This window comes from Lemur catta, chromosome 15 (genome assembly GCF_020740605.2).
Source record: "Lemur catta isolate mLemCat1 chromosome 15, mLemCat1.pri, whole genome shotgun sequence".
NCBI lineage: Eukaryota > Metazoa > Chordata > Mammalia > Primates > Lemuridae > Lemur > Lemur catta.
Genome location: NC_059142.1, coordinates 30,612,603 through 30,639,437, shown reverse-complemented (window position 1 = coordinate 30,639,437; position 26,835 = coordinate 30,612,603). Strand labels below are relative to the sequence as shown.

The 26,835-nt window shown below is 40.3% G+C and overlaps 1 protein-coding gene across 2 annotated transcripts; it reads right to left on the bottom strand.

The window, feature by feature from the left end:
* Positions 1-1,360: 1,360 nt before the first annotated feature.
* On the bottom strand, positions 1,361-26,167 carry MMD (monocyte to macrophage differentiation associated). 2 transcript variants are annotated; one of them, XM_045525268.1, is made up of 7 exons: positions 25,853-26,167; positions 18,659-18,740; positions 16,096-16,256; positions 12,666-12,740; positions 10,784-10,885; positions 8,868-8,937; positions 1,361-3,239 (listed from the first exon to the last, which is right to left on the bottom strand). In XM_045525268.1, the coding sequence occupies exons 1-7, from the start codon at positions 25,876-25,878 to the stop codon at positions 3,039-3,041; spliced, it is 717 nt and encodes a 238-aa protein (XP_045381224.1). In that variant the 5' UTR covers positions 25,879-26,167; the 3' UTR covers positions 1,361-3,038. The 2 variants fall into 2 exon arrangements, with proteins under 2 accessions (XP_045381224.1, XP_045381225.1); XM_045525269.1 differs by lacking the exon at positions 25,853-26,167 and adding an exon at positions 24,806-24,866.
* Positions 26,168-26,835: the final 668 nt, after the last annotated feature.

Sequence of the window (26,835 nt, the reverse complement as noted above, 5' to 3'; positions counted from 1 at the left end):
TTGTTGGATGGAGGGTGGGGGCTGTGGCAAGACATTGAGGATGGCCGGATAGCTGTGGCCATGGCATTTAACTAAGATACAAAAATTTCTGAGAAATGGTTCTGGTGGTAAGATGAGGAAAGATAATGAACTCAGTTTGGGACAGGCTGAGTAAATATGACTGGGGGCATGTAGGCAGTTGATTAGAGGGGCATGTAGGCAGTTGATTAGAGAGGCATGGTCCTTAGAAATTTTTTTTTTTTTTTTTTTTTTCTGAGACAGAGTCTTGCTCTGTTGCCCAGGCTAGAATGCTGCAGTGTCAGCCTAGCTCATGGCAACCTCAAACTCCTGGGCTCAAGTAATCCTACTGCCTCAGCCTCCCAAGTAGCTGAGACTACAGGTGTGCATCACCATGCCCAGTTAATTTTTTCTATTTTTTAGTTGTCTGGCTAATTTCTACTTTTAGTAGAGATGGGGGGGAGGGTCTCGCTTTTGATGAGGCTGGTCTTGAACTCCTGACCTCAAGCGATCCTCCTGCCTCGGCCTCACAGGGTGCTAGGATTACAGGCGTGAGCCACCAAGCCCAACCTCCTTAGAAAATTGTTTTAGGCTGTGACAGCACAGTAGTGTGTAGACACCCTGGAAATGGATGAGGTCACCCTGGTGAACTAGAGGAAAGAATTCTTGGGAATAATAACTCTTCAAGAGGCTCAGTCCTCAAAATTAGATTTGACAGAGGGTTGTCTGAGGATTTATTGAGATTCTAAAATGCATGAACAGTGTTTTCTTTTCCATATCCATGACTGCTGAATTTTCAGTTCAAGATTTTTTATTTGTTTTTGCTGACTTTGGAAATGCTGTGGTATGTGGTGAACGGGAGGCTTTGGAATTGGACAGAGATGGGTTCCTGTCCCAGCTCCCTGATTTGGGATGAAGCAGTTCAACTTCTGAACCTGGTTTCCTGCACTATAGAAGAGGGAGAATGACATCTGACACTCAGAGTTGTTCGGTTTATAGTCTGGTATATGTCTGGTTGGTAATATAGAAGCCTGTAACCTGAGTCCTATATATATTATATAGGCTAAACCAAAAGGCTTCTCTCAATAAAGACACATCATCTACAAAACTTTTACAATCTTTAGTCCCTGACTAGCATATTTTAAACTGAAAATGTATGCTGATTAATGTTGGAGCTGGCTCTGGCATTTCAATTATTAAAAAGCAGACTAGAAAGTTCTAAGTGACAGGGTATATTTGTTTTTCTTTCCATTTTGATTTAAAAAATGGGCTTGTATACAAAGTGCAAATGCTAGATGAGCTCAAGCTCTCAAATATGCATTATTATTTTCACAGTCGTCTGATATAGAGACAGTGGAACAAATCCAAGTAACAACTTTATTGTAGTTTACAGCACAATTTTTACAGATATTTTAGTGGTTTTGACTGTTACTTTTGAGCAGACTTTAAATGAATCCACAAAAAGTTAATATATTAAAAATAAAATATACACAGTAACACAACAGGCATCCAGATGTTCAGAATCATGCAGATGGGGGCGGGGGTTGGTGTTATCACTGGGTACCTTGCCTATTTCAAATTCACCAGCAAATACCAGTTCTTCTGTTCCTTATTCCCACACGACTCACCAAAATCAGAGAGTTCTAAACATGCACACAAAATAAACCCTTCTTTAAAGCCATATCAGCACAACATTTCAATTGATAAGCTCATTGTCAAACTGACAATCAATTGAAAACAGACAATATCAGCACCTGATCAAAAGGCAAGGCTATTTCATTTATTAAAACACCAACAAGAGAGATTAACTAATAAAGCAACTAATACATTAATCTTAATATAAGACACTGAAGGAAAACTAAAAATAATGCATAAATACCACTCCACTGAGCCAGGATAGAACCCATGGACTGTAGACACATGAGTTTCTACCTGTCAAACAATACTTTAAATATTTTTCTATATAAAAAAAATAGTATATTAGGAGATACAGAGGAAAGGTAGAAATGTGAATTTATGTATCTAATTCCACAATTTAAAATAAATATCAAACTGATATATAAAGCTAAGTGACAATGACTTAGCCGTTGGGCACCAAACAGGCAATACAACTATTCATTATAACTCATACTGCTCTTCAGGAGTTTTCAGCAGAGGGCCAATCCAACAGTCCCATCATAATATGACAGAACACTCATCCACTGTTGCAAGAGACCCTGAAGAAAACATGGCAAAGGCATAGAGAAAAAGTTGGATCTTTTGAAAAAGTTAATGATATCAAAATACTTTTCCATCACTGGTAAACCAAGCTAGGTCAAGTATGTATCCCAAAGCAGCACTGAATTCAGAGTCAGAGGTTGGCAGCAAAGTTTGGAAAACTGCAGTTTTTAAAAATTGGCAATTTCTCCATGCTTAATAAAACGATCAGAAGAGGTATAATGCTTGTTCATTTGTGGAATGTTGACTGCTTGCTGCAAAAATTCACAACATGAATGAGGAACTGCAGAGATGCATTTCAATTAAATATTTTTTAAAAATTTACAAAAAACTAAAGTTTCTATTTAAAAAATAACCATGTTATGCCAAGATGAAACATGGTAAAAAGTAGTATAAGTTCTGTCCATGATTCTTTACACAGCGAATGGGAAAGTGAAACAATTTTTTTTCTTAAAAAGGAAGCTTTGTTATTGCACTGACTTTTACGACCTGACCTAGTAATTTAGAAAAATCATGTAGTAAAATCTGTAAAATTAAAATACAAAATTCTGGTTTGTAAACATCAGTTGGCCAAGCCTATCCAGAGTCCTTCATGATAGTGGAATGGAATGAAAATTAATTCACTGCCTTATTTATTTGCTGTGAGGGGGAAAATTCCAGAACACAGCTTTTATACTTTCACAGTAATTATATTCAAAAGATATAAAGGAAGTCAGTGCAGCTGTCTTCTTTTTTTTCCTTTCCCTGTGCAATTTTCAGCTCTTACCCCACTCCCAAGTGCTACAGTTGAAATAATACTGGTTTGGAGACCTAGTACAGACTGGTCATAAATGTCGCATAAAGTCCGTGGGACTTCGGTAAAGGTATTTCCAAATGGCGTAGTAATGCACTGCAGCTGCCGTGGCCACAAACAGGTGCCAGATGGCGTGAGCAAATGGAATGATGCCGTCACTCTTGAAGAACACAACTCCTAAGCAATAAATTAAGCCCCCACAGGCAAGTTCATGAAGTCCATCAGTGTTATTCTGTCAACAGAGGAAAAAAATAAAAAGGGTTTGATGTTACTCTGATATGACAAGCTACAGAGATAATGTAACGTCCCCTAAGGCTCCTGGTTTTCTAGACAATGGAGAAGCTGTGTGAACAGAATCCTGATTCTGTAAACATGAACCCATCATAAAAAAATGGCCCTCACACGTCAACCTGGATTACCCTTTGGATTGACATTCTCGATGTGACCAAGCAGTCACATTACAGCCCCACACAAAAAAAGCACGTTCTTCTCATTTATGGCACATTTAAGCAGACTGTAATCACAGCAAAACACGGAAGTTCATTTTAATAAAGTACAATCCTCAGTTCTCATCTTTGTCTTTATAAGGCGGACCCAAGCCACTCTATTTATAATTTACCTCTCAGTCAAGGTTTTCACTTCCTTTTGTCCTTCTCAAACACTGTTCTACACTGATTTCTTTTTTTTTTTTTTTTTTTGAGATTTCCCCTGCTTGTGTGAACTTATAGCTTCTTTAAGGCTGACACAGGCAAATCATAGCTAGAAGTAACCTCTGAGATCACAGATCATATAGTACAAGGTATTACCTAATCTTCTAGATATCTCTTGGTCCTTTCGTCTTTGAGCCTGGGCATTTCTTAGCTTAGTGGGAAGTTAACAGTCTTGTGTGTTTCAGGACAAGAGGGAGAATTTTTTAGGCTGTTCTTGGTTTTTTAAGACCTAGGCCCATCTACAAGATTAAACTGGTTTGTGTGAATGAGAGGTGAGAGAATAGAGGCAGTGCTTAGAAGCTGATGAAGTCTGTCCCCCAGATTCCTGAGGACTAGGAGTAGAAAGGAGACAGGTTCTGCAGGGTTATAATGAATAACTCAACCTAACCTTATAACTCTCTCTTCTTTTGTTCATTTTTTAAATACTTTTTTCTCTTATGTTTCCATTTATATAGTTTCTACTGACCTGGCTTCAAGTCCACTGACCTTTTCTTCTGCAGCATCTAGCATATGTTAAATCTCTCAAATAAATTTTTGTCTCAAGATATCACAGTTTTCAATGCCCATGCTACCCAAAACAATCTACAAATTCAATACAATCCCCATTAAAATATCAATGGCATTCTTCACAGAAATAGAATAAATAGTCCTAAAATTTATAAGGAACCATAAAAGACCCAGAAGAGCCAAAGCTATCCTGAGCAAAAAGAATAAAACTGGAGGAATCACATTACCTGACTTCAAATCATACTACAGAGCTATAGTAACCCGAACAGTATGGTACTGGCATAAAAGCAGACACATAGACCAACGGAACAAATACAGAACCCAGTAATAAATCCACACATCTATTGTGAACTTATCTTCAACAAAGGTGCCAAGAACATACAATGAGGAAAGGACAGTCTTTTCAATAAGTGGTGCTGGGAAAACTGGATATTCATATGCAGAAGAATGAAACTAGACCTTATCTCTAACCATCTACAAAAAAATCAAATCAAAATGGATTGAAGACTTACATCTAAGATCTGAAACTGTGAAACTACTAAAAGAAAACACTGGGGAAATGCTTCAGGACACGGGTCTGGGCAAGGACTTCTTGAGTAATACCCCCAAAGCACAGGCAACCAAAGCAAAATTGAATAAAGGGGATCACATCAAGCTAAAAAGCTTCTGCACAGCAAAGTAAATAATCAACAAAGTGAAGAGATAACCCACAGAATGGGAGACAGTATTTGCCAACTACCCATCTGACAAGGGATTAATAACTAGAATATATAAGGAGCTCTAACAACTCAATAGGAAAAAATCAAATAATCCGATTAAAAAATGGATGAAGGATCAGAATAGACATTTCTCAAAAGAAGACATACAAATGGCCAACAGGTATATGAAAAATGTTCAACATCATTAGTCATCAGAGAAATGCAAATCAAAATTACAATGAGATGTCATCTCACTCCAGTTAAAATGGCTTTTATTAAAAAGTCAGGCAATAATGAATGCTAGCCAGGATGCTGAGAAAGGGGAACCCTTGTACATTGTTGGTGGGAATGTAAATTAGTGCAACCACTATGGAGAACTATATGGAGGTTCCTCAAAAAACTAAAAGTAGAACTACCATATGACTTAGCAATCCCACTGCTGGGTATACATCCAAAGGAGGGAAATTCAGTATATCGAAAAGGCATCTGCACTCCCATGTTTATTGCAGCACTATTCACAATAGCCAAGATTTGGAATCAACCTAAGTGTCCATCAATGGATGAATGGATAAAGAAATTGCAGTACATATACACAATGGGGTATTATATAGCCACAAAAAAGAATAAAATCCTGCCATTTGCACCAGCATGGGTGGAACTGAAGAACATTACATTAAATGAAATAAGCCAAGTGCAGAAAGACAAATCTCGCATGATCTCACTCATATGTGGGAGCTAAATATTAAAAGAATTGATTTCATGGAGACAGATAGCAGAATGATGGTTACCAGAGGCTGGGAAGAGTAGCAGGGAAGGGAGGATAATGTAGGGATAGTTAATGGGTGCAAAAATATAGTTATTAATAGATAGAATGTATAGTATTTGATAGCATAACAAAGTGACTATAATCAACAACAAGCTAGGGTATTCTTTAAAATAACTAAAAGAGTGGAATTGAAATGTTCCTAACACAAAGAAATGATAAATGCCTGAGGTGATGGATACCCCAATTATCCTGATTTGATTAATTCATATTGTATGCCTGTTTAAAAACATCGCATGTACCCTGTAAAGATATACAACTGTTATGAACCCATAATAATTAAAAAAAAAAAGATATCATTGTTTTTGGATCTAGAATTTCCATTTGGATTCTTCTTTATAGACTCCATTTATAGAGACTATAAAAATGAGATTCCTCATCTGTGTACTCATTAAAGTCCTTTTTGCAAATTTCATTTGCAAATTTCAAGATCTCTATCACCTTTGGTCTGTTTCTATGAACCTGTATTTCCTTAGGTGTGTGTCATTTTCTTGCTTCTTGCTTATTTGGCAATATTTACCTAGATAGTGGATGCCAAGCTGTTAGAGTATAGATTTTGTTGTTTTCCCTTAAAGGCAGTTGAGTTTTGTTCTGGTAGGCAGTTCATCTACTGGAAGATCAATTTTATCCTATTAAGGTTTGTTTTGGACCTTGTTACGGCAGTTCTAGAATAGTCTTCACTCTAAGGTGAGAGTAGCTCTACTTCTAAGGTGTGGCATTGGTAGGGTCAAATGAATGTCTGGGATGTCCAGCAATTCTCTTCACTCTGGCTGGTGGGCACTCCAGTGTTTCTCCATTGATCCCCCAGCTTTCAAACAGTTATTCTTGGCCAGGGCTTGCAGAGTTTTGCCCTGTATAAAATTCAGCTTCATATTTGGGCAAACACTCAAGGAAAGGTCTTTGTAGATTTCTGAAGCCTCTACTCTGAGCAGCTCTCCTCTTCAGTACCCTGCCCCACAAACTGCAGCTGTCTCAGTGGCCTGAAGTGCCAATTTCTGTTTCCTCCACCCACACTGCTGCCCTCTGGGCTCCTCTTCCTTCTGTTGTTGTTTGGAAAATGTCTCCAGGGAGACAACTCAGATGAATTTGAAGCTCATTTTTTGGTTTCTCTTCCCTCAAGGATCACAATCCAATCCTGTACTGTCTGTGTTCGATGCCAAAAATCACTTGCTTTTATTCTTCTTCCAGTTTTACAGTTCTTCATGGCAGAAAAATAAGTCTGATACCCCCGATTCTGGTCAGAACCACAGCTTTGCATCTTCATTCATTTTGTCACTTTGTTAGTCCAGGTGGCTTATGAGGTCCTTTCTGATCTAGACTCTGTCTAGCTGTCCAGCTATATCTTAAGACTGTGCTACTAATCTATCCCCACCATGCATATGTACATTCTCAAGCAGGTACATGCACTCTATGTTCCAAACAGTGAACTATTTTCAATTCTTCAAAGCCAGCTGGTGTTTCCCCGCTCTCCGGCTTCTTTCATGCTGTGTTCTATACCTGCAACACTCGCCTCACCCCTACCAGCTCTCAGCTCCTCCCAGTCTTTCTGAATCAACTTAAATATCATTTCCTCTGGTACTTCTGCCATGTGCTGCCATGGCGGCTAGAACTTTCCCCAATCAAAGACTTTATAAGATTTCATTATACCTTCTTACTTAATATGCCTTGTATGTGCCTGCTTGATTCTAAGTTCTGTGAGGGCAGTGTGGGGATTACCCTGCTTGATTATCATAAACATTAGTCACTTGCTATTGTACCATTTATGGAAATGCCTACTAAAGATTTAGGCCAGTAAAAATACTGGATAAACCTGTTCTTATGATACCCAGAGGAAATTTACTTTAAATTCTACTCTAATAATTAGTAACCTATCTACATAGACCTTGCTTATCTTGCTCTGGGTGTCCTGAAATGCCCTCTAACTATATAATGTTAAGACCGGTTTTCTCACTTTAGTCATTCACCTCCTTCTTCTCACCATTCCCCGCTGCCTTTACCAACTAGACTGTATGTATTTTTGACGCTAGGTAACTATTAAAGCCATCATAAACTCCACACACGTCAAAGAAACATATTTTGTCACACTCTAATAAGACATATCCCCTGAAAAAACAGAACCAGATTTGTAACTCCTAAACCTTTTACAGGTGTTTTTGTGATCAGGGCAAAAACTATGTATCATGCAATTATGTTCTTATAATGTGCCTATGAGCTCAGGAATGAAATCACAGATACAGTTCTTCTGACCACTGCAGGCTAGGAAGAGTTCACACTCAACACACTGCGGCCTCCTTAATTAATACAGTGGCTAGGACCAAAAAATGTGGAACATAAGACACTGGAGTGCATAAGCTAAAGGTACCGTAACCAAGTAGATGGGACCATGAGGTTGTAATAATATGTTTTTGTTTCAAAGTGACTGATACATATAGATTTCTCAACAGTAATTCAATTTGAAAGAGAACTCAAAACATATACGTGCAATTGCCTCCTATTGCTAATACTACACTTTTATCCACAGAAGTCCCCAAAAGATATTTTCAAGCTAAGTTAAAAAAAAAAAAAAAAGAAAAGAAAAAAAAGTGCTTTCCCTAGAAAGAGAAATAGTATGACTTAAAAGCAAGTGAAAGGGAAAGAGTGAAGGGATTTGAAAAATAGCCAATAGAATGTTGAAGCAAATGATCTTTTAAGGTCCTTCTAATTGTTGAGATTTGAGAAGTTTATATTTTCTTCATTATAGGAAACCTTAAAATTTACCCTCCTCCATGGATTCAGGGTTAAGTAGCTAAGTAATTCAGTCAGAAACACTCACCTTTATATAATCACACACCTATTCAGGAGAAAGGGTGGGGGTGATGTGGGATGAAAAACAGAAAGGTCGTCCAAGAGAAACAAATAAATGCAAAAAAGGACCGGACCATAAAGAGAGAAACATTTATAGCTTTTCCAAACTGTATGAAGTACGTGGTACAAGTTGCTGACACACTTCATTATTTATACATTTTTTTCTGTTGAGTCTCTAGTTAATGGACATGTCGTAACTTTGGAAAGAAGAGCTACATATCATATCGAGTCCCAGCAATTTAAAAGAAAACAGCTAAAATTATGAAGCTATATCTTACCATCGACGTCACTACCAAGGCTGGAGAAAATCCCATTGTGAGATAGAAAAAGAGTTCAACCACTTTATATCTGCAGGAACAGAAGTGTAGTTAATTTAATCATTTACATAGCAGTTTTTCTTTTTTCTTTTGAAAAAAAAATGTAAACTCTTAACTATTCAAATAAAATGTATTTCCTAGTAGGAAACCACCAGGCTTTTAACTAAAATACAGTAGCTGAATAATAATGAACTAGCATTTATTTCAGAATTGAAAAGCCATCAAACCCCACATGCTACCCAGAAAATGTTTTCTGCCAAAAGTAGTTATCCTTTAATCCAATCCACCTTACATTCTTCCCCTTCCAATCCTAGAGTGTTTACCTTATTACCATTCCAATACAGAGCTATAAGTAAAACTCTGACGATGCATGGGGATGCAGCTTGGGATCTAGTTCATCAGTGACAAAGGAATGGCAGCCCTAAGGAAAGGGCATGTATTTTTGTCTTTATTTTGCATCTGCACAAACTCTAATTGTAAGGCTCATCACATTAGGCTACAGAATATCTGAAGCCCCTAAGAAACACACTGTATTGAAATTCAACTTAACATTTCTGCCTACTCAAATTAGTCTATAAGCTCCTCAAAGGCAGGGACCATGTTTTATTTATGTTTGCATCTGCAGGGCCTAGAACAGTACCTGACATGATTGAGGGACTCCCTAATGTCTGCCAAACTCAATGGCCAAGGATAACTAACACCTCATTCTTCGTGTTTTGTACTCAAAGCCTACTGTGAAATAATCATATGGGGGAAGAATGGGTTTATGGGTTTGATTTACACCAGAAGCCCTAGAATAAGAGAAAATATAGCTCCCTTACTTTATTTCCTATTTTATCCAGGAATATAAATTAGGGGTTTGAGCACAAGAAGCAAACTGTTTCCATGGATTTATATATACTGCATAATACCACTCAGCATTGCTAATTATGGTCAAAAAGGTGAATTTCAAAGTGAAATTAAATAACTCCAAGTTAGTGAAAACTATTATTTTCTTCTGAAAGAGGAAAACAATTTAATACTTTCTGATAAACATCAATTATGTTCAATTCTGAGAGTCATTCGGCTTACCACAATAGATAACAAATTTAATGAACTGTAAATTAATAAATCCAATGACAATGATTTCATGGTTGTTTCTCAAATTCAAGCATATGGGGTAATGAATGAGAAGAGCAATGGAATAAGAACTAGGACACTTGGGTCCTAACTTCCAGATGAGTCACTAATTGATGCATGTCCTGAATGTTCTCATTTTTTAAGCATGAAGCCAGAATAGATGACCTTGAAGGTCTCCTCTAGAACAAAGATGCTAAATTTCAATAAACCTTTCTTTTTATATTGCTCAATACTCATGACTACGAGGGATGAATAATGGGTTAAAAAACTGTGCCCCAGGGCTAGGATATTAAGAGTTCAGATGTCCTTCCAAACATCCCTTTTCTCAAGGAATCCTATCTGGAATATCTGCTAGCTTCCTCTTTAGGTGAGTATTGTGCTGAACACTTACTATCTATTCTCTTCAGTTTTATCTTCAGTCTATATAGGAACCTTGGAAAGTGGCTATTTTTCTCATGTGATGACTGTGAATCACAGAGGATCAGGCCAGTTTGCCTCATGATAAGAAATGAGGTCTCCAAAATGACTGGTCACACTGTCCCTCATACCACCCATGTGCCATTCTTGTCTTTCCACAGCAATCTGTCCAGCAATAACGAATACCAAATGGTTTTGAAGATTTATTAAAATATAATATGTACTCTATTTATGTATTTCTACTATTTTGAAGTACTAACATAAAGTAAATTGTATTGCAATGCAGGTAAAATTTCAGCAGCTAATTTTAAAACTATCAAATATAAATTATTTTCTCTTACTTTTCATGGTAGAGAAATACATAAATGGTTCCTCCAGCTGCCATGAGCCAGATGAACCAACGCATATGAGATGCCAGGGGTCCAAGTTCACGGAGATTTAACCTAAAAATGTAAACATAACAACAAAGAAGTGATAAATGAAAGGAATTAATAAAATCTGTGTTTTCCTCTAGTTATTGAAAACTGAGAGAAAGTACCTGAATAAGAGCAGGAAGAACAGACACTCAACACATCAAGGAAGCTTTTGGGCAATTTAGGTAAAATTAAATAACTCAAAGATGAAATTGTCAGCCAACCTTTAAGACTTAGAATTAGTTCCAACACGGTTTAAAAATAGCATCAGCTAAAAGCAGACATGTAGAAAAAAGTGAGTCCCAGCACACCTGTGACTCCTGACTTTCCGTTAGGCAGACGGAGGTAAATGCTGCTTGGCCTTTTTATTTCTGACCATGTACTTGGGAGCAGATGGCTTACAAAGTTTAATGAGAATCCGAAACAAAATCCTGACCTGGGATCACATACCCACAGCAGATACCTAATACACAAACCAAGTGTCTCCATTATCAATCTCTCTGCCAAGAGAGAACATGAGAACCACTCCCAACACGTGTTACAGAAGATATTCTGTTAGAACTTACCCGTGGACTGCTGTGAGTTCTGAATTTTAAAATACTGCAAATTCATCTGTGCTAATTTCATACAAGAATAACTATGAGGAAAATATGTTGATTTTTTTGGTCTATAATTACAAAATTCATATTTTCTAAATGGAAAAAGTGTCACCTATATATCTAAAACTACATGTAAACAAATTGCCTCCTTTGATATTTGATTCCTCAGGTCACACTTAAATTGTTAAAATTTTATTTACCTATTTCAAATTAAAGAATTGTATTTAATTTTAAATTCTTTAATTTAAAATAAGTAAAGTAAGGAATCCTTTTTGGAACACCCCCTAGATTCCTACTTAGGTTAAGTGTTGTACTGGGCACTTAATATCTATTCACAAAAGCCTTTCAGTGTTCTTGTTCCAATATGAAGCAGACCTACAATCTAGTAAGAGGCGTTGGGGAGAGGGGGCACTTACTTCTTACTCCATCAGATAATAGGTTTCTTTTGAATGATTGATGCTGCATTAGCCTGAATCTAGAGGCTAATGACTACAGCAGTTGATGGCATAATATAAACTTCTGAGTATTTAAAACTGGACCATTTCCTCCGTCTGCTGACAGAGGAAAGCTAATAATTCTTTAATTAAGGATTTCAGTGCAACAAAAACTTCTATTTTATCTATACTAAAAAGGCAGTAAGATCAAGGAAACTGAACAAAACACTAGGTATTTTAAATAGTTAACGAATTTGGCTAGTTCTCTTGCTCAGATAGCAAAAGAAATGAGAAACGTACTCGGTATAGAGTAGCTACTATGATGTGAAGTGAATCGAAGAAAAATGGTATAAATTTCAAAAGTAAGCTTGCTTTCCTCATACATATGTACAGCATTTCCACTTAATCCATTCAATTTCCAAGTCTTGTGAACAGCAGTAGGAGTATATGGAGAATATGGAGGGCAAAGGTTATTGATTTCAAAAGTGAGCCAGCCACCTCCGCACAAGTTCACAGCACTTCCTCTTGAACAGTCCAATGCCTAGATATTCTAAACAGCATTCTAAATAGTAGCAATATTCTCCTCTTTAAATATACCATCTGACCCAAATAAATCCATTTGGGAAAAAAAAATGCATGTATGTATGTGTTTGGGGGAGCAGGGTGGGGTGTATACCTGAGGGCTGAGGGCAGGAACAAGAGAAAGAGAGGAAAGGGGGAGCGAGGAATTCTAATCATAAAAACACTACCTTCAAAAATAGAAAAATTATATCTTACCATGGAGCATAAGAAGCAGCAATGAAGAAATAGATAACCATTCTATCACACATGTGAAAACAATGCTCCACTGTCCTAGTAGGGGGAAAAAAACAAGTTAGACAAATTTCTCAGAAAACTTTCAGAATGAAAGTATGAGCTATCACTCTACTATGTTGCAATTTCCTTTCTTGTTCTAGTTTCTCATGGCTTTTATAACTTGGCCTTCAAAGTCACACAACTTTTTGTTGTTGTTGTTAATGATACAAAGCCACAAGTAAAAGCTTTACATTATTCTTAAGTTGTACACACACTAGATATTCTCACCATGAATGAGACATAGGGACAGAGCCTCATGATAGTTAGGAAGACTGAAGTGGTTAAAACAAACAAAATCTGTCTTTCCTGATGTTTTCCGTTTCTTTTAGATCCTGTCAGACAGAAAAATGAAATTCCTGTAGAGCAGATCACCCCTGGCTCCTGTCACAGTGCAGTGCACAAAGTCCTACTCCTCAGCAAACACTCCCTCAACTGCAATCACACTCGTGTGTCTTTTTACCATGTCTTTAAAGAAGTGTTTACTTCAAATATCCTAGTATAGACAATAAATTGTAATAAAGGAAATCCAGAAACTAATATGAGAATAGCAATAACAAAAACAAAAACAAAAAGGTGCATTTGCTGAAAGAGCATGGCCATCTGGATTTCTAAGTTCTTCCTTCCGAAACTGAAAATCGGAAGTGCATGGTCAAAGTCATTGGCTCACTGAGGTCCATTCATAAAACAGATTAGATAAAATCTCCCCTTTACTGAGGTGATTTAAAAGTACAAATGCATAGCATCATCTTGAATTTATTCTCAGTGTTCAAGCTATATAATAGCTATAATTTGATGGAGCACTAGAATTAAGACTTTGCCTCATCACACAATGTTGACCAAAGTGGACTGATGAGGACTTGTTAGTGAAGTGAGAAATATATTTGTGAGAAAGAATTGTTTTCAGTCTACTAGTTATTAAAAGCTATAGCTTACCCCCAGATAATAATTTAACACTAGATCAAAGCTTCTCAAACTTGACTACATAGTAGAATCACCTGAGAGCTTATAACATCATGGACTCCAGATCTGAAGACTCTAATTTAAAAGGGCTAGATGATGGGAAACAGGGTGGAGGGAAGGGGTAACTCTCTATTTTTTAAAAATTCCTTGGATGACTGTGATTTCTAGCAAGGTTTGAGGCCTTTCTAATTTTGCTTTCTAGATTGATTGTTACACACTGTTAGAGTAAGTAGTCAGACCTGGAATCTTTTTTTTTTTTTCCGAGAAGGGGTCTCACTCTGTCACTCAGACCAGAGTGAGTGGCATTATCATAGCTCACTGCAGCCTCAAACTTCACTCCTGGGTTCAAGTGATCCTCCTGCCTCAGCCTCCTGAGTAACTGGGACTATAGACATATGCTACCATACCTGGCTAATTTTTAATTTTTTGTAGAGATGGGGTCTCGCTATGTTGCCCAAGCTGGTCTCAAAACTCCAGGCCTCAAAGTGATCCTCCTACCTCAGCCTCCCAAAGTGCTGAGATTATAGGCGTGAGCCACTATGCCCAGCTAGACCTAGAATCTTATTCAGGATCTGCCACTCACCTCTCCATCACTTTCCTTACAGGTAAAATGGAAATAAGATCTCTCTCATGAGTACGTGTGAGCATTAAATGAAATAATGTAGGCCATGTATTTAGCATAGTTCCTAGCACATGGTAGCACCTAGCACATAATAAATGTTTATTCCCTTCTCTCTTTTACTTGAATTAAGGCTTTTTTTAATATTTAAAAAAATTTAACGCAGAGCAGAATTCTACACATGGCTTATGATTCTAGCAGTGCTATTTCAAGGTTTAAGAGTCTTGTTTCTATCACACCTTCCTCTCCAGCCTCTGGCGGGGAGGCCCTGAATACTGAAGTAGGTATCTACAACTTTTTATTGATTCAGAAATCTAGACATCAAAGCCAAGTTTGCTGAGGCAACCACAAACATTGGATTGTGCCAAAAAGATAATGAAGTGCTCTACTTTTAGACTGGCTTCTGGGTGCTGCAAGTGTGGCTTGAGGTGATGGGACAGGCACTTTTGTGGCTCTCCTCTGAGTGTGTCCCAGAGTGTCCTTGTGATTCAATGCTGTGGTTTTATTTTAAGCCCAGGGAACTGTCACCTTATACATAAAGGTAGCAGACTGCAAACTCTATGCAATACTGTGAAAGATATGGTGAAGAAACGCAGGACTGGGAGTCAGAGGCCCCAGGATGATGTCATTCTGTTGCTTTCACTGACTCAGGCAAGTCGGGCCACTTCTCTGAGCCTCAGTTTCTCCAGGTAAAAATTAAGGGAGTTGGATTAGGTGATTTCTAAGGACCCCTCCAGCACTAAAACTCTAGGATACTACATATAAGGAAACTAGTAATTATCTCATAAATCCCAACTTCTGCTCATAAATGAGGCATAGCTTTTTAATATTAGATTGTTCAAACAGTTTAAGATTTCTGGGACATTCTGTAAAACCAAAAGGTAAATTGGGTATTACTTTAAATCACTCTTAATCTGCTCTGAATCTCAAATTTTTGAGAAGAAATTTTGCCCTTTTGGGCTGTACAGAATCCATTTCATAAGCAACCCATTCCCACCTAAGTGGTGTGCCTTTCTCAAATTAATCCTTCACTCAGAGGAGGAAAGTTGTTATGTCCTTCTCATTGGTATGCCAAGAGCCAGAGTATTGTTTGGAAAGTGCCTGACAGCTAATAATAGCAAAATATGTGAATTTTGTTTGAATAACATACACAAGACTTAATTCTGAACGCTGAACTTTGCAAAACAGTAAACTCAAACTGTGGTATACCTACCACCTTGTATCACATAGTCCTATGGTCTTTTGTAATTTTCAAATCATTTGCACATATATCACCTCTCATTTACCTATCACAGTAACCATGTGAGTCAGGCATTATCATTCTTGTTTTAGTGATGAAGATGCTGAAAGCCCCACAAGGTCAAGTGACCTACCCAAAGTTAAGCAGACCTGGACCTCAAGGCCCACCTGCTGACCCCTCAGTGTGCTTTGCCATTCTGCCACAGCTGCTGCTCTCACTGTATCCTGAGTGTGCTTGACAGCACTGGAAAAGAGCTCTCAGGATTGTAAGTTGTCAATCCTGGGGAACCAGTGAGGTTTTATTTGTGGTTACTGGGCAAAAAAAAAGGCCTGTTTTCATAGATGCGGGGGAGGGTCCTCAAACTCTGTCCAATCCAAAGAAAATGTCTTAAATAATAGGATAGCATTATAATCTACAAAGCAAGAAAATGTTTACTCTTTGTCCCACCTGTCTCAAAGATGCCAGTGTGGGAGGCTACCAAACATGTTGAGTCAACTATCTGAATCCGTTGAAATAGCGTGCCTCCACTGTACCTTAAGTGGCTCTTTTTCCATGATACAATGTGAAATACTGTGGAAACGATGAAGAGGGCACAGAGGCCCATTCCATAAATCCATGCTGTTATCTTTTCCCAGCAGTCATCTGACAGCCGATGGAGGAGGGCACTGCCCACAATGGCCGGAACAATGAGGAACTGTCGGGAAGGTAAAGAGAAGTGAATAGAACATCTTGGCTTTTACAGAATTGAGACTTTCCCTAAAAATACAAAGGTTTACCAGGGACTATTTTAGAAAAATAATTTTAAAACAAATGTTTGCCTCTCTTGGATAATGAAAATGAGAGCCAGAGGAAGTTATTAGTTGCTACAATAGAAACAGGTACTGCTGTTCAGGGCCCCGGTATTGTGCCAACCAATGGGTACACAGACAAGCAGTCAAGGATGCAACACTACTCAGCTGTTGCAAAAGAGATGTACTTTATACTAATTTCATTAAATAAGGACATGGTCCATTGTACTCTACAATCTGCTTTGGAGTAGGCACTTAACATGTTCAAATACCAAGCATATACCCAGACTTTACAGGGAGGTCCTCATTTTAAAATATTCTATCCTTTCTTTCTACCTCTTGAGATGAAAAAATAAATAAATAAACAAACAAACAAACAAATAAATAAATAAATAAATAATATTCTATCCTGTTGCCTCCATAAGCTACTAAAATCCCAATATTTCAGCAAAGGGCAACTGAATGAATCAATAGTATTATAGTGTATGCAACACCACAACGCACACACACAAAGTCCACTGTTCAAATCATATGTCCTGCTTTTCAGTCTGGATCTGTACATTCCACCAATTTGGGAGCTAGTGCAGAGTGAAGGGATTTGGGGGGGGTCATTTCATTTTTAATAGCACCTTTTAAGTAAGCAACAGTAATCTACTCCAAAGGCCCACCTATTTAAAAATTTTTAAGAAATAGAATCTTAGAGAGAATTTTGATTTCTGCATCATTTTTCATAGTTCATATGACCACAAATTTCAATGTCTAGTCGTATCAGTATGATTATGACTAGTAAACACTTTATCATAACAGAAATTCCCAGGAGAATAAATAACTTTATTAGAGATTAGAATAAGCATACCTGACAAAGAATGTAAACTTCAGCAATTTACCTATCTTTTCTTCCCCGAACACCTAATTTTGCCCTCTTGCAACAGAATATTAAATCCCCCAGAAGAGATCGGCATGAATAGTCGATGCTGAAGTTTTCATTGGCCCAGAGCAAAATAAGAACAGTAAAAATAATAAGGCAAATTTTTCATAATAAAAAATTTATTTGACTTAAAGGAATGTCCTTTATTTTGCTATTATATCCTTACTACTTTTTTCATGTCTTCTCTTTAATGAAATGATGACAATAGAAGTCTTGTGTCTGTTTTAGAAATCTTACTGGTCTTTGAAATCCACAAATTCAGGATACAGTTTAATAAGATTACATTTTCTGTTCTAAAAAATTAACATGGAGGCTTTGTCAGTTTTTCCTCAACTACAGATTTTGTAAGTGCTCCTTAACCTGTGACATTCAGAAGAGATAAGTTAAGGATTATTCAGGTCTAGCCCAAGCAAATATTATTCCTAAAGGTGAGCTGTGTTTCTCAATGTCCAAACCATTATACTATACCAACTGTGCCTATAATAATTAAACTAGTCTGTTGTAAACATTATTCATTAAAGAAGTAAATTGGTCTTTTTCTCTATTTCTGATTTTCAGACTATATCCCAAACATCATTTTTAAGTAAGACTAAATACAACTTTCTAAGTAAATAATGAAACCACAGATAAAGTGAAATTTATAATGACACAAGAAAATGCCAATAATATGACATTAATAGAAAACCTATGAACATACATACATATTCACAAATACCACACACACAAAGAAGAAATGCACCAAACTGTTACCAGTTTATTTCTGGGTAGTTTTGTTTTTCTCATATATTTTTCAGTATTTTTAAAATTTCTTACAGTGAGCATGTTTTGTGTTTATAAGGAAGAAAAAAATTAACAAAAAATTTAAGGATCACACCAGCTTTTTCTTCAACGATACAGAGTAACATCTTCTCTGAGAAGCAACGGCCACTGTAGGGGTGGCAGGATGTGGCTCCCTTCCCCATTTCACAGGATCACTCACTAAAAAAAAATAGCATCTTTTTCAACAAATTGTGAACTCTCCTTGCCAAACGAACATAGTTGATTGTCTTGAAAAGGCAATTAATTTCACTCCTGGGGTGACAGTCTTCATAAATAGGTTCCTTTGGTTTTTCTATAACTAGGGTACTTACTATTATTCTTTTAAAGAAGATCTTGTTGGAGAAAGCAAGTCCAGGAGAGAGTAGACTGAAGGTTAGAACACACAAAGCGTTCTACATGCTCACAGTTTCTGGTAACATGACCCAGCACTGATATCCTGGTAGATAAGGTCACAGAGATGGGTAAATCCAACTAATTGTGCTGAGGTTTCTAGAGATAATTACCCTTCCTCCCACCACAGCCCTCTGGGAAGGATGGCAGTGGCAGGAAACTCGTACTCACTGCATGTGTGTAACAGTTAGCAGCATGTTCGTAGCAAGTTGGTTTGTAGCGGCCGTTGGCTGGGGCCCGATGGTTCATGAACCTGTAAAAACAAAAAGACATCATGTGAGAAAAAGTGTGTGCAGAACAATTGGGAAACCTGCCAGAAGGTGTTTGGTCTATTCTAAATGAGGAGGAGACAGGTGGAAATACCTAGTTAAGGTAACAAAACCAAAGCTACCAAAGAGATGTAAACTGAACCAACAACGCTGATCCTAAAGCAAATGTCCTAGTTTATTGGATTAAGTATTCTTTCAGTTTATTCAAAAGAACAGCCTTCTACCAACCAAAAGCAAACAGAAACCATATCCACTCCTTCCACTGGAACTCCCCTACACTGAAGAAAAAAGGCACAACAAAATCTTAACAGGAAAAAAAAAAAATCAAGGGAATTTTTTCTAAACTTTAGTTATTGTCATTAAATGCAAAGGGATAGACTATATTTGAAAGGTTTCTATTTTCTCTCTTGAAATTTATAAAACTTTATATATGTAGATCTTTAAATCCTACATCACATAATTAACAGGCCTGTCCCACCAGTTTCCCTGTATCGCATTACCTATTCCAGCATCAGGCAGCTCAAATAATGCTACCTGACTACCTCTAGGCCACCTAAAACAGGAAGTATATTTTTACCTTCATTCTCCCTGAATTAGAAGAGTTTGCTTCAAAAACCAAACACATGACTACTAGCTGATACTCTGGCTATAAAATTCATATGTACACACAAATGTATTTATATAGCTAAATATTAAAATCTGTTCACATACAGACATGTGCATGTCCCATACTCCCCTTTGGGCTAACTTTGTGACCATGAGCAAGAGTGAGAAGCATGAATACCACAGGACCTAAAGAGACGACAGCATCCTTGCATTTCAGTTGTATGGGTGACGATCCTCCCAACCCAAACCCAACCCGTACCCACGCCAAGTTTCAAGAAGGATTCTGTAGTAGTCCCCAACCTTTTTGGCACCAGGGACCAGTTTCATGGAAGACATTTTTTCCACAGACTGGAGTGGGGATGGCAAGCAATGGGGGACAGTTGTAGACACAGATGAAGCTTCCCTTGCTTTCTGGCCGCCCTCCTCCTACTGTGCGGCCTGGTTCCTAATAGGCCACAGACTGGTACTGGTCTGTAGCCTGAGTGTTGGGGACCACAGAGATTCTGGATTAGTCTAACTGTTCTGAATAAAAGAGGAAAGAAACAAACGTAGAGAAACAAATGGAGATAAAAGGGCCTTCAAAGTGTTCAGGTCTCAATGGCCCCCTGCATTCCTGTGCTTGGAGTTTGCTAGATGTCAACAGGCTTTGTACAATAAATTAACCCTTTGCTTGAGCTAGTTTAAGTGGAGGGAGAGGTATATTTTGTCACTAATAAGTTCTGGCTAGTCACACCTTATTCATCCACACAATGAAAAATGGTACAAGGCTAAACCAAATGGCAGAGGCAGGTTGCCAAAATTAGCTAAAATACATGACCAGGCCATTCTAAAGAGTGCCCAGTTTATGAACAAAAGCCTAGGCCATACTTCTTCCCTGAATTAAGAAGGGCCTGTTATCCTTAGATCAAATAAATAAAAATAAGATGGTGTCCCTGTTAACTCAAAACAGACAGTTCAGGTAGAAAATCCACTGGGGAATGTAACTGACACAATGAAGATACTGCACTTGGCCCACTGATGGGTTATTTAACTAGTGTGCAAAATATGTACTTACTGAGTGTGATCCACCAGATGGTCTGAAAACTAACTGTTTAAGAGAAATATACAGCTAGCAGCTTCAAAATTTATACAAACTATTCTCAAACATAGATAACTAATTTCAAGCATCATCTTTTCTCCCCTGAAAATCCTTTAAATAATTTCACTAATTTCCTAAGGGACAAGAATGTTGTGTTGCTATACAGCTCTTATTAGCAAAAAGGAAAATAATTACATTCTTGGGAAGAATGCTTTAAAAGTGTCCCAAGCATTGAAGGGTGTACCACTTCATTACCCTGAGACATAAACAACAGAGCTATAAGTAGCATACCCTATTAGGAATTTTCAAGGGTAAAGAGCAAGGCCCCAAGATGGTTGAAGTTTGATTAAACTGAAAGTGCTCTGTGTAGGGTGCAGTAAATAGGATTTGTCTACCCACCACCAGGCTGCAGACTAAAATAGCAATTTATATCTCTGGCAGCCCAATCTAAAAATAGTCAAGCCATTACCCAGCAACAGGGATAGACTTTCACATTTTCTCCTAAAAGCAAATAAACTGGATGGCCATGTTTGTGGCAGCTTAGTCCCTGCCCACCTGGAATAATTCAGTTTAAAACTCAAGTAGGAAGTTGTAGAGAAAAATATCTCACCCATGGTGACTTAAGGCAGTTTCTCCTAATGGACAGGGCAAGATCTGGGCAATAAGGAAAGGTAAGGGTAACTATCCTGGGAGCAATTCACTGTTTGGGGCTCAAGGGGACAGACAGCATAATTGTTCTGCTGGGAAATTACAACACAATTTTTCCATTTCTCTCTGATCTGCCAGAGAGAAATCAAGCCTCCTCCACAGCCTGCTGAAGAAATCACTCCTAAGACCTAAATGGAAAATCAGATGTAATATGCATATAAACTCCCATACACTGGGCCTAATCTCTTCCCCAAAAGAGAATGGGAAAGGTGCACGTGTTACAGAAAACAGCACCCATTCATGGAAGACATCTCTATCTAAGGCAGAGTGACCGTAATGCTCACCCAACGTTTAAGCAGAGTAACCTGCAGGCATTAGAGGGCTGGAGGGAAGGTGATTCAGTCCTGGGCATGGGAAGCATGCTTAAGAAAACTATTAGTTAAGCAGGGTTAGTTCACTTATCCCCTCACTTTCTCTTTTAACACTCTCTCTCACCTCCCTTCTTGCCCCCTGTTCTTACCCACCCCCACCCCCACCCAGCCATGACAGAATTTCAAAACTATTAATATGAAGGGAGCTCCCTATTAACATAGGGAGCTGGGGACACTCCTTAGCACACTTTAAATTCAGCCCAAAGCCCTTGCCCACTGAAAGATCTGCAGATCTCAGAGGCCTAAGATCAAATCCACAAGCTGTCCTTGATTCTCCAAGTGCAAGTACTGTCAACACCATCTTCAAAATGTATTCCAATCAGTCCATGTCTCTAGAGCTCCACAGTTCCTACCTTAAATCAAGACACCAACATCCCAGGTGTGTAAAAATAGGAAGTCTCTTAACTGGTCATCCTGCTGAAAGGAAGCGGGCCTCATAAAGGCCAATACAATGGCTATGCCAAGGGTCCCCTCAACATCACTTGATGTTGCAATATGAGTCCCCCCATACACTCTCTTCTTATACAAAGCCACAACTGTCTATTAAAACTAGATCATATTACACACCTGAAACCCAGCTTAAGGCCTCCCGTTGGCTTTCCAAAGTGCTTAGGACAGTATTGCAACATGTCAGAGCCCCAGAGCCTTGACTGGTCTGGCCCCACTACCTCTCCAGCCTCAGGGTGCCACCTTCCTCTCACTCCACCCTCTAGCTACACTACCTCCTTCTGTTCTTTAAACACATCAAGGTCTCATCTACCTCAGGGTATCTGCATGTGCTATTTATTTCTGCCTAGGATATTCTTCTTCAAAATGCTCCCCTCTCTCCTCATCCTTCAAGCTCAGCTCATGTACAGAATGTTGTGTCAGAGGACAATGTCATGTCTGAGGAGGTGTCAGATGTGACCTCCTCAGCAAGAAGGTTTTACAGGCCATCCTACCTAAAGCATCATTTTGGCCCTCCCCCCGCAGCTGGAGTCCTTATCACAATTGGTAAGACTTTGCTTTTTAAGAAACTTGTTTATTTTTTATTTTACCTTTTCCCACTATAATGTGAATTCCATGAAGGCTGTCTTGTTCACTGTCCCATTTCCAATCTCAAGCACAAGGCACAGCTTATTGCTGGAGCTTAATAAATAATTGTGGAATGAATGAATAGAAAGACAGACATCCCAGCTACAGCTGAACTATTTTGTATTAACAGAGAGATATCCCACAGTCAGTTAGTTTTACTGGGGACTCGGCAGGTTAGGTAAGAGAAACAGCCAGTCCTGGAACTAAAAGAACCCTGAATCTCATGAAAAGAAAACTCTTACAGGTAAAGACAATGGATATTCCAAGGGCCCCTTCAACATCGCTCTATGTTGCAACATAAGTCAACCCCTGTACAAGCACCTTACTACTAGCTCCCTTTATGATTGACCGCGATATTCAGAACAGTGTCCGCTGAGTTGCCAATAGTGGTACTCTTGACTTAACAAGACTACCCCATGCCTATGATTCAATGCTCTAAGAACATGCAGAGTAGACAACCAGCAACCCTGGAAGACTTCCTAATGGTTTAGAATAAGATGCTTTCCCACATTTAATGCTGAAGCTAACCATTGGTCAGGAGACTGGGGCTGAAAAAAAAGCATCCTTTTTCTTGGATTTTTGGATGCCAGGCTGAAGAAATCAGTATGTACCAAGAAGATACAGTAGAAGCTCTGTGGGTCCGAAGCCTCTATGCTATACACATAGGTGGTGTGGTGTGGGCAGGGAGATAGAAAGAGGTGAGCTAGCAGCATGGGTGGTGGAGGGAGAGAGACAGGAAATCGATGTCTCTGGTCTGCCCCTTCCTAGCTGTGTGACTATGGGCAAGTTCCCTTTTATTCTCTTCTAAACCTATTTGCTTTTCTATTAAATGGGTATAAAATTTATGTTTTCCAGGGTCACAGTTGAGGATGAGATAAGTAATATACAAGTACCCAGCCAGTGGTTGGCACAGAAAGGCACTCAATAAATGTTAGCAGTAATCATCAGTCAGAGATGTTGTGAAGGGGAGAGAATGACTTCGTGTGTGTGTGTCTGTATGTGCGTGTCTTAGGAAGACTCAAGTGTGAAAGGGATAAAGCAAGGAAGATAAAATATGTCTCTGTGTCCCAGTGGAATTTTTCCATCCTAAGCTTTTTCAGAAGCCATAAATGCATAAGCCCTCATGTTCCTCATCCAGTCCCAATAAATCTATCAGGGGAAGGAGCACATCCCCCTTCAAAGACAGTGTGCCCCTCTTCCAGTTCCTTTGTCATTTACTTACCTGTAACTATGGTGAATGCTCAGAAAGATGTATAATGAACACAGCCTTAAAAGGTGCAGAAATAGTACTCTCAACGTTTTAACATGTGAACCACAAAAATAAGGACTTTCTTGTTATATTATTATTTTTTTTTTTGCAGGCTTTATTTTCAAGTTCAAATTGATGCTCAGAAATATCTTTCCAATCTAGCCTATAATAGAGAAACAGGAAATTATGAGATCATTCGAATCTTCAAAGAAAATCAGGATAGGTCTAGATGTCATCAAGAAAGAAACTGCTAGTAAGGACTAGAGGGATAAATGTCTAGCAAAAAAGGGGGAGGCAGTTTAATCAGCTGAGATGGTAGGATCCTAAATGAAGAGTTTTTTTCATTTCTTTTAACACTTCTAATGTTTGTGCAGCAGATAATGAAACACTCTTTTTTTCTTTCAAGAGAAGAATTCAAAGGGACAGGAAAGAAATACAAACTCTTAATCAAATAGGGAAGGGGTAATTTCACAAAATATTGCCACTGTTCTCTGAAAACAGGAAGAGTGTAGATGTGCAGAGACGTTAAAACCAAATCAAACAAACCACACCAGGGCTTCACTGATCATGCCTGAACGCAGGTTACATTCTCCCCTAAAGCCCCTCCAGATTTCATTCCCGACATCAGGTTCTAAAGTCAGAACACTAAGGTTCCTTTTTGCCCTTAGAAGCACTGACGAAGTTCCCACTGTGGGGAATGCCAGGCATTCCACACCCTGAGTGATAAACAACATTCAGAAGTCAACCCAAGTCTTCAAGCTGATCCCCTCCTGATGGCATAGACCACCACAACTCTTCCTTTGCATTTTTTGGCCCCTTTACCCTTTGGGACTGGGAGAGGAATGAGATAAGCATAATGGGTGAGTGGGCAGTGCGGGAATAGAGATTGGAAAGAAAAAAAAAAGTGCATTTTAAAATTCTGAAAAAAAAGGCAGTGTTTAAAAACTCAGTAGCAACAGCCACCTTGGGTGATTTCATGTATTTCTTCTTTGCATTCCCCCGTCACTGCACACTGAGCCAGCCTGCTGGAGGTGAAGGTCTGGGAGTGGGGATGGCTGCTGGATTCAGACAAAAGGATGGAGAGTTACCACAAACACAAGAGAGGTGAACTTTCACCCACTTAAACGAAGAAGAAAGGCCCAGAGTTCCTCTAGAACCATGGGCTAGCCTCCATCCACTGCCAGATGGCAGAAACCCCGAATGGGGGAAGGCCACTGTGCCCCCCAGCCTGGCGTTCCCACCAGTTCGGTGAATGAGCAGCCAGTCAGCCTTCCGGTGGCGCTTCCTGGGTTCCTCCTCCTCGTTTCCTAACACAGGCGCCTCCACAGCAGGTCTCACCACCCCAAAGCTAACTTGCCCCTTTGCAGATCCCCAAAATAGCACCGCCCTGGAACGCGAAGCCTGAGAATCAGCAAGGCCTTGACATGGCCAGGCAAGGCTAAGCCAGCGGGCGTGCCTCAGTTTCCCTGTTGCTAGAGCCGTTCACAAACAAAGCATCTAAAACGCCCAGCACCCCCGCTTTACGACAAGTCTCTCCGCAGGGTGAAGCAGCTACCCCCCATTTCCGCGAGCCCCGGGAGACCCCCACTCTGGACCTAAAGGGACAGAAGCCAAAGCCAGGGTCGGAGGACTCGGGGGCGGCCCCTGAGGCTGGATTCGGGTCCTCACAGCTAGCCAGAGCCCAGACTGGATGGGAGTCGGGAGGGTGAAGCCGCGTGAGCAAAGGGATCTTCGGGAAGGAGGGCAGGCTCGGGGTGCTGGGTCTGGGAATCCATCCCAGGTCCACAGATCGCGCAGGGACACCCGGTCAGGCACGAGCTCCCGTCCTCGGAGGAAGGGGCTCGCCTGCGGCCAGCAGAGCAGGGAATCTCCCGGGAGCTGGTCCCCGGCCAAGGCGCGGGACCCACCGGGGATGGACCCAGGTGAGGAGCCAGGACCCACGCGCTACAGGCGAGATCCGGGGGCCGCTCCGGGCACGCGCGCCGGGGCGGGGGCGCCATCCCCTCTCACCGCTGGAATCGATTCTTGAACCGCATTGATCCTCCGCTTCTCCTCGGGGGCCGGGAGCTCCGTCTCGTCAGCACCGGCGGCCGGGCGCGAGGCCCTCATGGGCTTGGGCTGCTCGGGAGCCCGCCTGCGCGCCCCTCACAGCCGCTCGGCCGGGTGGGCCGGACCGGGCCAGGCCGGGGGTCGGGACGCAGCCGGGGCCACACCAGGCGGCTGGGGGCGGGAGGGAGGCCGCTAAAACGGCCCCGGCGCCTCCCGCCTCCCGCCTCCCCGGCTCCTCCGCCCCCGGGCGCCCGCGCCCCGCCCCGGAGCCCGGCTCCACCCCTGCCCGCTCCGCCCGCCTGCGCGCACCCGCGGCCGCCGGCGCGTCAGCGCGCGAGCGACCAATCGGCGCCCGGAGCGGCGCGGCGGCCACGCTGCCATTCATCCCAGGGCGGAGGGACGAGCCCCGCGGTGGGGGGCGGGGCGAGGGGAAGGGGCAGAGCGCTGGGAGGGCGGGGCGCTTCCACAAAGGGTCGAGTTGCAGAGTGAAAAGGGCAGACGGAGGGGAGCGGGGGAGAAATGGTAAAGGAGGAGGAGGGCCAAGAATCTTAAAGGCAATTGTGAAGGAAACAGCAGCGAGCAAGCACCCCGTCTCATTCATTCATCCCTCATCATCTATTTCTCCATCTCTCCATTCATTTATTCCTGCATCATTTCGAGGGCCACCTCCCGCTTGGCTATTGTGAGAGGATCCAGGGCAGCACGGAAAGCCTTTCCTTGTCTGTCTGTCATATGAAGGGGTTGAGATCGCTAAGCCATCGTCTAATCGGAGAGTCAGTGAGAGCTGCTGACGAAGGAATCCTCTACCAGGATCTTTTTATGTATCCTTCAGTATATTTTTTATCCAGGCAGCTTCCAAATAAACCAAAAAGTGACTTGAATCAGGGTCCTGTTGATGAACTTTCTAAACTCAGAGGGCTTCCTGGAAGAGACGTTCAAGGAAA

Bases quoted from the DNA above. Each gene is read 5' to 3' on its own strand.
- MMD (XM_045525268.1), bottom strand. From the start codon at position 25,878: ATGCGGTTCAAGAATCGATTCCAGCG. The intron at 12,741-16,095 runs GTACAGTGGAGG...TCCCCCTACTAG, and splicing joins TGGAAAAAGAGCCACTTAAG to GACAGTGGAGCATTGTTTTC. The intron at 8,938-10,783 runs GTAAGAGAAAAT...CTGTTCCTGCAG, and splicing joins GTATTTCTCTACCATGAAAA to ATATAAAGTGGTTGAACTCT.